This window comes from Nannobrachium achirus, assembly GCF_963921795.1.
Source record: "Nannobrachium achirus genome assembly, chromosome: 11".
In the NCBI taxonomy this organism is placed as follows: Eukaryota; Metazoa; Chordata; class Actinopteri; order Myctophiformes; family Myctophidae; genus Nannobrachium; species Nannobrachium achirus.
In genome coordinates, this window is record NC_137820.1 from 38,412,890 (window position 1) to 38,426,071 (window position 13,182).

The 13,182-nt window shown below is 44.8% G+C and overlaps 1 protein-coding gene across 1 annotated transcript in view; it reads right to left on the reverse strand.

The window, feature by feature from the left end:
• Positions 1-13,182, reverse strand: part of LOC308293744 (A disintegrin and metalloproteinase with thrombospondin motifs 20) — a gene marked incomplete at its 5' end in the record, with an annotated part of 210,943 nt that overhangs the window by 156,472 nt on the left and 41,289 nt on the right. Inside the window, 3 exon segments of the mRNA XM_080736360.1 lie at positions 10,744-10,849; positions 11,250-11,290; positions 11,928-12,052. Coding sequence (XP_080592486.1) covers positions 10,744-10,849; positions 11,250-11,290; positions 11,928-12,052 — 272 coding nt within the window.

Consider the following 13,182-nt stretch of genomic DNA (forward strand, 5'->3'; position numbering starts at 1 on the left):
AAAGCACTTTATTCAAGTAAACGTATAAATACTGCAGTATAGAAATGTGTGAAAGTCCGGAATTCATAGTGCACTTGAGTAAAAGTACAAAAGTATTGGCATCAAATACTTTTAAGTACCAAAGGAAATCTGGAGACCTGACAGTATAGGAGTGATAAACGGACTTACATAGTATTTTGGTATACTGCCAAAATGGCAAAATAACTTCACTAAAGCAGCTGTGTTTCTTCCTTGTGACTAGACCTGACCCTGTGCGTATAAATCAGGCATAAACCCTACCCCTCGCCTGAATCTTTTCCAAATCTTCACTCTTTTTGTTTAAACCATAAAACAACCATCTTGTGAGGACCAGGAAAACGTTCCTCAATGTCTGTTTCTCACAGCATATCTCCATATACAGTACATGGATCTCCATATATGGGTACCAGGGGTCTCCATATATGGGTAACTGGTCCGATATACATCACTGGCCAGATGGCCAAGACATGGAGCGACCTCGCCCTCGTCTTACAACTTTTACTTGAGTAAAACGTTTGAGTACTTTTTCCACCACTGCTTGTGGCCCTCACAAGTATAGTAATACAAGTACACACACACACACACACACACACACACACACACACACACACACACACACGTACACACAGAGCGGCATGGTGTTTGCGGTGCCTCCAGCAGCATGTGGGCGTGTGGTTGGAGGGTGGAAGCGGGCCACCACACAAACAGGGCCCAGTGTGGATGGCATGGGGCCCACCACCACCACCACGCTGCCCGCCGGGACCCTCAAACTGTTCACCCATGGCCTAATGGAGCTGGACTCTGCTTGAGGCCCATTAATGAGCTCCACGCACGCACACACGCACACTGAGAGCAGCATCACTGCGGGGGATCTGTGGGTCTCTGAATCTGTGGACATTTTAAAAGAAATCTTGCATTGCTTGTGGCATTTTCTTCCTGTATTTTTATTTTATTCTCTCTCTCTCTCTCTCTCTCTCTCTCTCTCCCTCTCTGTCTCTCTGTCTCTCTGTCTCTCTCTCTCTCTCTCTCTCTGAATTCTGCTATTTGATTGATTGATTGATTGATTGATTGATTGATCGATCGATCGATCGATCAATCAGTAACATTCAATAACATTCAGCATTAAGTCTTGCTTAAACTTCGGGTCATAATCGGTGTTAGTTTTGACAGCAAATTTGGATGTTGTTTTAGTCATAGTCTTTTGAATAAAATTCTGTTTAGTTTTAGTCATAATTAGTCACCAGAAATGTTTAACTTTTAGTCCAGTTTTAGTCGACTAAATATCATAAGATTTCAAAATCAACTAGAGATTTTTGTCCAATAAAATGTATTTTGGTGGGCCTTGATGATCGTTGTTGCAGATTTTACACTTGGTTGCATGCTGAAAATAGCCGATCTACAAGCTCATGACACGTCGCATCACATTTACCATTTACCGCATTTAGCATTTACCATCGCATTTACCTCGCCGGCTTGGCAATCCCGAAGAGTGCTTTTTGAGTCGTGTCGACGTTCTATATCAAGAGCGCTTTATGCGTCTCTACTTGATGTTTTCAGGAGATGAGGCTAACGCAGATCAATAGCAGGGCGGAGAGAGCAGCATGAATCTCCAAACGCTACACGCCCCACTTTCGGCCCTTCTCGACAAAACAACTGTCAACTGTCGGAGGTAGCCTGGGAACCAGACGAATCTGCCGTTGCAAACAAATTTGATTTGTTTGACCATGCCAGGCTAAGGCGGAGACACATTTTTCTTCGTCGAAAATACCCATAAATAGATAGAGACGTTCTGACCACAACAATGAGATCCCCATCGAGTGCAGTGGTGGTGGTAATGTACAATTTTTGGTAAGGTACAATTTTGAGGTATCTGTATTTACTTGAGTAATTCCAATTTCCAATACTTTTACTTCTACTCCACTACATCTCTGATCCAAATATTGTACTTTTACTCCACTACATTTATCTGAAAACTTTAGTTACTAGTTACTTTGCAGATGTAAATTATAAGGCTATTAAAAACATACATTTACCACTTGACCTATTTTCTACCTAGGCTATTTGAAAATAGCCTGGCTACAAGCTCACGACGCACCGTGATCTGCTATTTTCAAAGATCTAGTACTTTTACTTTTTGTACCATTCACACACACACATTCATACGCCGATGGCAGAGGAAACCATTCAAGGCACCAACCTGCTCACTGGGTTCAGAGTCTTGCTCAAGGACTATTTGACACTAACTCTGGGGAGCCTGGGATCGAACTGGGATCCCTTCGGGAACCCTCCGTGTTCTAATGACGAGTTTCTCTACCCCTGAGCCACTGCCGCCCCAAGAACATTTTGATGCAAACACTTTCATACTTTTTCTCTAGTACATTTGAATTCCAGACTTTTGCTTGTAACGGAGTACTTCTACATTGCATTATTGATACTCTTACTTAAAGGGGAGTTTCGGTCAAAAACGACTTTCCTACCTTTGAAATGATGATCCAGGAAGGCTCTGGGCTGATCCAGGTGTTGTTTTACCCAAAGCAGCATTTTGTTCATTTTTCGATTTCTCCCCTGCACCCCACGGCTCCAAAACGGCACCTTTAGGGTCGTACCGTAATCCGGTTATTATTCTCGCTCAAAATTCACTTTTCTCGCTCGGTCTCAGTCCCTCATACTGTCGTTAGCATATCCGAGCTACATCAGCTCCTGGTCGCCGCCATGTTTGTTTACAAAAGGCTCAACTCTGAACTCTCAGCCCAGGAGAGAACACTGGGAAATCCCGTTGGGAAACGCACGTTCACGAGCTGCTGCTGCTGCTGCTGCTGCTGCTCTCACAGCTCCACCTCCCTCCCCCCACAGCCTGTTACCTGTTGAGGCAGACAAGAGGCTACACCATACATCACTCTGCAGACTTTGTCGACATAGTTACATCTTTTTTCTTTGGCTAAGAGCATTTTTGTGTTTTATTGTTCGTCGCGCGTCGGGGAGTCACGCGATACAAAACGGGATTTCTCTGTGTTTCTCTCCTGGGCTGAGAGTTCAGAGTTGAGCCTTTTGTAAACAAACATGGCGGCGACCAGGAGCTGATGTAGCTCGGATATGCTAACGACAGTATGAGGGACTGAGACCGAGCGAGAAAAGTGAATTTTGAGCGAGAATAATAACCGGATTACGGTACGACCCTAAAGGTGCCGTTTTGGAGCCGTGGGGTGCAGGGGAGAAAATCGAAAAATGAACAAAATGCTGCTTTGGGTAAAACAACACCTGGATCAGCCCAGAGCCTTCCTGGATCATCATTTCAAAGGTAGGAAAGTCGTTTTTGACCGAAACTCCCCTTTAAGTGAAATCTGTGAGTAGTTTTTCCACCACTGGTCAGGCGGAGACACATTTTTCTTTTGTCGAAAATACCCATAAATATCTGGAGAAGAGATGGAGACGTTTTCACCACAACAATGAGATCCCCATCGTGTGCCACTGTGCATGTGGGATGCACATGAACACATAATGTCAGCCCGCCCTGGATTCTGATGAGAAACATATCGTGGTTGTCGGGCAGAAACCTCGTATCTCCAAGTTTCAAATGTGTACGTTCTTTCGCAAAGCAAAGCCCTGCTTCATCATACAAGGCCGTCTCACAAAAGTAGTGAAAACAGCCGATCGACAAGCACACGACGCCTCGCGGTGCGAGGCGTTGTGTGCTTGTAGATCGTCTGTTTTCACGAATATAAATCATTTTTTAAATGATAAATGCAAAACGAACGGTTTTGGACATACAAGGTTTCCACCCGACAACGACGATATCAGAAACATCACGGCTCGGCTGGGAGAGAGACGCCTCAATCACTGACGCTTTATCACCCTTGAGAGAATGGGAGCACGCCTCACACGCTGAAGATTAATAAAGTTGACACTTCTTTACATCGTCGGCGGATTAGCCATCACAGCGCCCCCAGATTTATCACCTTTTCGACTGAGACAGCCCTGTACTGAGTGAGTGACCTCATCGGTACCAGACAGCCTGCTTTCAGAGTCATGTGGAGTCAAGACACCCGAGTTGTTGCAAATAATTGATTTGTACGTGGGGATCGGCTCTGGTCCCTGAGCAAGGCGTTCAGTCATCTGTTTAGAATACAGAGTGACTTTAATGACGGATCAAAATGTCAGGAGGAATTATTCGGGATCTGAGAATATTTGGGAGAGTCTGCGACCTTCTAATGTCACCATGACACATGACGGAACTTCATTAGGGCCTCGAAGCTATCGAGTAACTCCACCCTGCTTGAAAGAAAATTAAAATACTCATGTTGGCTATTAGTAACAGGGGTGTAGTTGTCCCGATTTAAAATGAAGCAACACACAACTAAAAGTTCCTATGATTGGCCCGCTAGTTGCGCAGTTCTGGCACCAGTTCTCCAAAGGATTCCATTAATTTCCCCCGAACTTTTACATTTGATTTTCTTACCTTAATAAACATTGTCATAAATACTTTAAAGCCTCGTTTCAATCACCATGATTTGCGTTTTTTGAAAATACAGTATGGTCCAATTTATGTTATATTTGATGTTATAGCAGGGTATGCTGTAGGAGGGGCTTGTGATCATAGGCTTGTAATGATTCTCCTTCGTGTGCTTTATTTTCGGCAAGCTCAAGACAATGTCCCATGTATCCCTGCGGTTGCATGTGACCGTTGGCAGCCAACAGCATTCCTTTGGTACCATTAACTCTTATTGTGCCGATCCCGAACTAGTTTGGCTTTATTTGGACCTTATTAACGTTCGGGGTGCCGATCCCAAACTAGTTCGGCTTTTAAAAAAGAAAATTCGAGCCGGGCCGCCGGCCATCATCTGTTTACACGGCCCGCGAGAGCGTCGCACCGCCGATATTTCCCATCCACTCCAATGCAATCCAGGATCTTTAGAGCTCATTTTCTCTGTTCCATGCATATCCATGAGGTGCGCAAGGTTTAATCACGGCTAAATCGCCGAAAATAGGGCTTCTAAAATGCTTGGTAGCCAATAGCTAACTTCAAGCTAACTTCATCCTGTTCCTGTTCATGCACAAAGGAAAGTGTTCAGGCGCGTCATGGCTGCGCACGGCTTGTGCATATACAGCGTATGTCTATGGTGGATTCTATGGCCATTGGGCGCCCTCTAGTGGTGATTCTGGGCACTGAAAGAGTTAAAACAATGATGGCGGCACCCATACAACGGCCAAAAAAGCTTCATTTGCGCAGCATAAAAATCAATGGCTTTCCACTGTACATATTTTTTACAGTTTATGATTAGTAACCACATGTCTTCACAGTCATCTGAGGAAGGCCTCTCGTCCATTAGTCCAGAAATCTTTTCTGTTAATCTGCGGCGTTCTCGAGTGGCTCCTGCGCTACCTGACACTGGCTGGCCCAGAGAGTGCTAAACACACTCGAGAGAGAGCTTTGCATTCGCAAACGAGGGAAATGAACCGAGCTGAGAGGCAGAGCCAATGGTCCCCCCCAAAGCTGCTCCGACGCAAGCATAAACATCCAGGCAGGACAGGGTGGAGGGAAGAATATGAGGAAGAGCTGAGAGAGAGAAGAGAGAGTGTAAACTATGGTAAAGGAGCTAAAAGGGAGGGTAGGAATTATGAATGGATGCCGGAAAAGAAGTTAAAACAGCGGGGAGGGAGGGAGGGGAAAGATGGACACCAGAAAGGAGGTGGATAAAGGAGATAAGAAAGGGAGAAAAATGAGAGAGGGAGTGTGGGAAAAGAAAGATTGAAGGAGGGAGGATGTATTTCCCTCTTTAGACACACAGGTCCATCTATGCTGTCTGTCTGTCTGTCTGTCTGTCTGTCTGTCTGTCTGTCTGTCTCCCAAACTCTCTCTATGGCTGTCTCTGTCTCTCTGTCAATTGTTGTCTGTCTGTCTGTCTGTCTGTCTGTCTGTCTGTCTGTCTGTCTGTCTGTCTGTCTGTCTGTCTGTCTGTGTATGTGTGTGTCGTGTGTGTGTGACGTGTGTGTGTGTGTGTGTGTGTGTGTGTGTGTGTGTGTGTGTGTGTGTGTGTGTGCGTGCGTGCTCTCTCTCTCTCTCCCCCGTCTTTCTCTAAAACTCTCTGTCCTCTCTCCCCCTTCTCTCTCTCTCTCTCTCTCTCTGTCTGTCCTCTCTCCACCTCTCCCCCCCTCTCTCTCTCTCTCTCTCTCTCTCTCTCTCCCTCCCTCTCTCTCCCCCCCCTCTCTCTCTCTCTCTCTCTCTCTCTCTCTCTCTCTCTCTCTCTCTCTCTCTCCCTCTCCCTCTCCCTGCTGTGGAGGAATGTGTGAGTGGAAGAGTGGAGGCAGCAGAATAGCTCTCATTCTTATCCAGTGTCTCACACACGGGGCGACACTGGAGCCCATTGACCAGCCGGCACCGCTGGGCAGTGCCAAGCAAACCAAGAAAGTTCAAAACTGTCAATCTGCTTTCACATTCACACACTTCTGAGTCAACAAAGGAGCAATGAAAGACTCACAAAAGAATAGTGCAAGAGGGAGGGTGCCCATCAGAACTGTCACCATTACAAATTTAAATTGATGTTTGAGGAAAAATAAATAACAAAAATATGAAAACTGAATTTCTTCTTTGCCATTTAGGCTTCGTAATCACAAACTTTCTTGAAAATAGCGATGTACGCTTTTGCTATTTCTGCTATTTTTCAAAAATGTTCAACATCGGTTGTGCAAAATAATTGTGATTGATTATCTCAAACAATAGTTGTGACAGGCCTAATGGCCATAACTACCATAATAAATATAGTACCAAAAGATAATGAAGCAATAAGCCACAAGAGGCATGTGGTTACCTGGTATTTTATAACGGCTGGGAGGCGTGGTGAGAAACGAGGCAAAGCCGAGTGTCTCCACAGACATGTACCAATTAAAACTGTTCTATTTCACTAATAATTCACTACAAGGTCTGCAAGAAAGTAGTTCCCAGCTGAAAGTAGTTCCCAGCTTTTTTGCCAACAACACAGGTGCAGATAATTGGTGCACTGTGTAACACTTTGGAAAGAAACAACGCACCTGGGTTTGATATAAACTGATTCAAGGTGTGGGTTTTAGTTTCATACACCACAGCAATTAAAGGGAAACCAGCCAATCAGAATCAAGGAATGGAACTAGCCGTTTTAGAACATTATTTTTATTACGTCATGGACAGGTCAAACCTAGAATTGTAGCATATATCGAATGAGCTTCGGTGAGAGACCTGGTCAAATACATATCATTTTGGTGCTTGACTTGAAAAGGTTTGAGAACCAAGTCTGCTGTACTTTGGTGCAATGTACGAATGAACTTCACATTGACAAAATCTGAAATAAGTCCATGACGTCACCCTGGTGACAAAGCAGGTCATTCATATACGAATACGGAGCCTTTATGTATTTAGTTGTTGTTTTGTTTTAGTTCTTTCGTTCACACATATGGTGACATTTGGCTGTTGTGGAAACACTCTGTGGCCCGAACAGCAGCGTGTTATGATAACACGGGTATTACACGCTGATTAGTCAGTATCCTATGTCGCTGCTGCCATGGGTCTGTCTTCACACGCTTGTGGGGTTGTTGGTATCGGAATTTTGGAAGTAATGATTGGGGGGGAGGAGTCATGTCAGTCAGTCAGTCAGTCAGCCCCTGAATACTAAGCAGAACGCTCATTCTTTGTGCCTGTCTCTGTGTGTACTGTACTGTACTGTACTGTACTGTACTGTACTGTACTGTACTGTACTGTACTGTACTGTACTGCCGTGTTTCTCAACCACTGTGCCTGGGGACCTTTGGTGCGCCCCTGAGAAGGGTCAAGTGTGCCCCTTGAAGCCGATCTACAAGCACACAACGCCTCGCGGTGCGAGGCGTTGTGTGCTTGTAGATCTGCTGTTTTCACTACTGTTGTGCGACAGCCTTGTATGATGAAGCAGGGCTTTACTTTGCGAAGAAACATACAAATTTGAAACTTGGAGACACATGGTTTCTTCCCGACAGTGACGATATTTACACCCCCATATTACTGTATGTTGGTGTGCCCATGGATTCTTGGGACATGAAAAGTGTGCCCAGAAAAAGATTGAGAAACACTGCTGTACTGTACTGTCAACTGAACTGTTCACCAGTACCACCAACAATAAGTCAGACTGTCAGATTGACTGTCGTACGGGGCACCTCACGGAGAATAGCAGATCTACAAGCTACTGAGCGTCACGGATGCAAGTATTTTGTAAGAGTCGATTCAGCCGTCTCGATACTCCTGTAGAGTGGACCTTAGTTTGCTGCTGCTCCGGAAACCAAGCCTACATAAGCCATAGACATTTTCCCGTGGCACATTTTAACTAAATACCGTATCGTCACTGTCGGGCAGAAACCTTGTATCTCCAAGTTTCAAATTTGTATGTTTTTTTGCAGTAAAGCCCTGCTTCATCAGACAAGGCCGGCACACAAAAGTAGTGAAAACAGCTGACCTACAAGCAGCTGTTTTCACTAGTTTCAATAATTTATAAAATGATAAATACAAAACAAACGGTTTTGGACATACAAGGTTTCCATCCGACAACGACGATATTCTCTGGTCTGATTTCGTTGTGTGCGTCATGCAGGACAGTTGCATTTTCAACTCAGTCGACAATCACTGTGACGTCCACAATAAACACAAACCTGTCCAGTGACAGCCCACTGTCGACTGCTCGCTCCCCTTCACCTGAGTAATCACAGACTGACTCCGCCAGTGGCGTCAGTTCAGCAAAAGCTAAGGTATGGCAACATGACTGGCACGAGTCATGTTGCCAATCTTTAGCAACAGGCATGATGAATTTATTTGAAAGAAGTACATTGTATTATTTTCCCCTGTAGCCAACGTATGGTAGCTGCCAATGCTGTCATACCTTGCCACTGACGCCTCTGCAGTGCAGCGCTTGGCTTGAGATTGGCTGCGCTGCGGCTGCAGGACTCATTCAATATCGAAAACAGACGACAATATGGATTTGGGAGCGTAATTACAACGCATGTCTCATTAAAAACAATTGTGATGCCTCTGGCTTAAGTTTTGTTCAAAAACTGTTATTTTGCAATTTTTGTTATTGTATTCTTATTTACATACTATGTGTTTGTAAGGATAATTCCCTCTTGTGTCTGTTTTTGGTATGCAACCAGTCCAAAGCTTTAATCTTCATATAGGTAGTAACTTGAGTCACACTGCTTCAGCCACCCAGTTTTTGTTCCTTCTCCTGCCAACACGCTGTTTTTCTGTTTAAACTTAGGGCCTTGGAAACTTTTGTCTTTTTACGGATTTGACCTGACATTCCTCAAGTAAAGTGTTCAAGAAAAGTTAAGCCTTGCCTCTTTATTGGAGATGTGGATTTTTCGTTCGCTATCTGTCTAATACTGTACAGGATACACGGTATAAGGGCAGAAAAACAATATATATTTTATGGTTGAAAGGAAAATACACATGCAGGCCGGGGCACATGACACTACAGCATTTTGCATGAATTCATGCGTTGTCAGGTAAACACACCAACCCTAAGGACAATACGAGCCAATACAATGTGTAAACGTTATACATGGTTTGGTGACGACACCAAAACAACAACGGGACTGTAAGTCCCTCAAGGTGCTCTGAACAACCTTAACTGCGTGTACCTCTGACTTCCACGTGGCCAGTCGTCTCCCCGCAAAAAAAAAAAAAAAAAAAAAAACAGACGCACCTGGAGGGTGTACAGTACAGTAAAGGCTTTAAGGCTGGCGTGTTATTAAAAAAAATCCCATTTCTCAATTTATTATGTTTTGCACCTGCGTCTTGCTGCACCCTCGAGAGCAGGCTTGATAAGAGGGCTTTTGTTGGGTTTGGGGAGGGGGGCGGTTGGTTAAAGTAGGAACGGAGGGGACGCTGGGCTAACGTAGCAAGAGAGGGGAGGATATGGGTTAGCACAGGAATAGAGCAGGTGGTGGGCTAGCATAGGAATAGAGCGGGTGGTGGGCTAGCATAGGTATAGAGCGGGTGGTGGGCTAGCATAGGTATAGAGCGGGTGGTGGGCTAGCATAGGTATAGAGCGGGTGGTGGGCTAGCATAGGTATAGAGCGGGTGGTGGGCTAGCATAGGAATAGAGCGGGTGGTGGGTTAACGGTGGAAACGAAGTGGGCTGTGGTTTCCAGTCTCAGGGATTAAAGCAAAAACCGAGCGGTTGCCGCCAATAGCATTCGTTTTTGGTTTCTTTTCGGGACCGGAAGTTCAAAGATGGCGGATTTCAATTCGCAGAAAAAGTGGCTTCAAAGCGGTCTGTAGAAACCAATGGGGCTCAGCTTTGTCCATAAATTTTACAGTCCATTTTTTATGGAAGATACATCTTCTGAACATACTTTTACAACAAAATTACAGGTATTCCAGTTTGACCCAGTGTTAATTTCGTCGACTCAAACTATGACGAAAAATGTAACTTGACTACCCTTTTTCACTGATGAAAACTACATAAAAACTCAGCTACGATGATTAAAACTAAGACTGAATATATTGACTAAAACCAAAACACTTCAGATGACTAAAATATGACTAAAGCCAAATTACATTCTATTTAAAAAACTATAGACTAAACTAGATCCCAATTTGCTGTCAGAATCAACAGTAATCCACGGTTCCAGTACTTACACATGTCCCAGCTCAATCAACACTGATCTACGGTTCCAGTACTTACACATGTCCCAGCTCAATCAACACTGATCTACGGTTCCAGTACTTACACATGTCCCAGCTCGTGGGCAATGGTGAACGAGGCACTGAGTCCGTTTTCCTCACTGATGGAGCAACTCCGATACGGGTCGCACATGGTCCCCAGCTCGGCCAGCCCTGTGAGAAGACACACACACACACACACACACACACAGTTGGTTAAAAAAGAAACCCTGTCGACTAAAAAGTGCTAAAAGTTATTAAAAAAGAAAACTTGTCGACTACAATGTGCTAAAAGTTATTAAACCATCAAGACTTCTATTCCTAGGAGAGATTAGTGCCACAACCACCTCCCTCCTATTCTCCAGCCAGGCCGTTCCTTCACTATAATATTATTAGCTGACAACGTGCCATAAACTCATTACTGTTTGGGTTTATGAGCTGCAGCGCTTAACAGGGTGGAAAGAAAGTTAATTCCAAAAGGACTGCAAGGTGGGGAGACTTTCATGAACAATGAAAAGAAGGAGGGGGAGGGGGGGGGGGGGGTGAAAAGGGGGTAAAAAAGCTTTTACTATACCTAATGTGTCACATTTGTCTTTGGCCCGGCAGATGTCTTCCCTGCAAAACAAAGTGACAACATTGGCCATCCAACGGTCCGCAGATGCGTCCCCCCCGGTAATGTACACTTCCTCTCCACTCCACTCCACTTCCACTACCACTTTAATCCCAGAATGCCTTGCTTATTCCAGGACGAACATTCGCCAAAAATAGCAGATCTACAACAGTGGTTCACAACCTTTTCAGGCCCCATATAATCATATTTGAACTGGTGAGGGAGGACCCCCCCCCCCCCCCCCCCCCCCCCCCCCCCGCCCAACCCTGACAAGCACTTGGAATTGTAGGAGTTGAGCCATTACATTTAGTTTGACTCAGTTCCACATTGTTGCGAAGCGTTGTGAGTTTGTGGATCGGCTATTTTAAAACATTTGCCTCTTTCTTATATTACAGTATTTGACAATTTAGCTCTTTCTTACGAAATATCTGCCAATTTTGGCCAATTTGGTATTAAAAAGGTCTTACAAGTCCTTAAATTGTTAGTGCATTACCCTGTATACATTTAGGGAATGACTGGATTAAGTTACAGTATATATTCTGGTCATGGGGTTGTATCAGAGTATTTCTGTATTGCAGTATTGATACTTTTTACTTGTACAAAATATAAATACTTTTTCCACCACTGCAGGGTGGGGCGTACCTGGTCATGAGGAGTGCAGTGTCGTGGTGCGTGGGGTGGCTGTCGTCCGGGGCGTTCTGCGTCTGCTGCCAGACACAGAAGTTGTGGAGGGTGGTGGCGGCGTTGAAGTTCACTGTGGGCCCTTCCTGTGTCAGGCAGGGGGACAGAAGACACAACGGCAAAGAAATGTGACCGGAATTACGGGTATGGCAGGGGTATGCAGCTGCCATACCCTGGGTCCAGGGGGGAAAATAAAAGTTACTTTTAAATATAAATCCATCAATGTCTCTTTGTCTATCTGCGCTGGTTATTATGTTGTTAAATTACAGTAAAATAACTACAAATGCAAAATTTTACAAAATGGTCACTTTAACAAGGTCTTATAATTATATTCTCCACACTTGTATTCTCCCCATGTTGACAGAATGGTATATTCGCAGGTTCTGCAGGTCAGCTGCACAGGTGCAATGCATTATTGTTAATTGTGGCACGTTTACTAACATACCAAGTTTAGCTGCACTTGAACAACCGTTCCAGGCTGCCATATCCAGCCCAAGAAACCTTAGAAATGTATCATGCCTGTTGCTAAGGTATGGCAACATGACTAGTGTCTTCTTACACGTGTGCGAAGGTGCGCGTGCAAGACACCAGTCATGTTGCCATACCTTAGCTTTTTCTGAACTGACGCCACTGAACTAGGTGTAAGTGACCTGGGCTGTGACTCAGTGAAAGGAGTCTCGGGAGAAATAGCCTGAAGGTGTGCGTTCCCGACGCAAAATGAAATATCTTTCTAGTCGCTTGATTCACTGTGGCCACGCAGGTCGGCCATTGGTCCCCGTCCTCTCGCCCCCGTTCGCGCCACAACGTACGCAATGTACTCATTCGGGCCGTTCGAACAAATATTTTATCTTGCGGTGGGAACAAACTTTCACAATATGGTAATTTAGTGTTATATAACAAAGCTAAGCACAGCAAGCGACCTCAATCTTAATTCATTTGCAGGTGGCTAACTAGACGGCTACTGTATACTCCCAAACCCCCCCCCCCCCTTTTTTTTTTACTTTTTTTACAAAGGGAACCTCAACACTGACAAGGCAGCCAGTGTCCTCTTAAAATAGGCCTCACAGAGAACAGCCCAGGCCAGGGACACCTGCACTGACGTCAGCCATATTGAAGCATTGTGTGTGCGTACGTGCGTGTATGTGTACATGTGTGTATGTGTGTGCAGGCAGTGCAGTGCAGTGGTAAGTACTTTACTTAGGTACAATTTTGATGT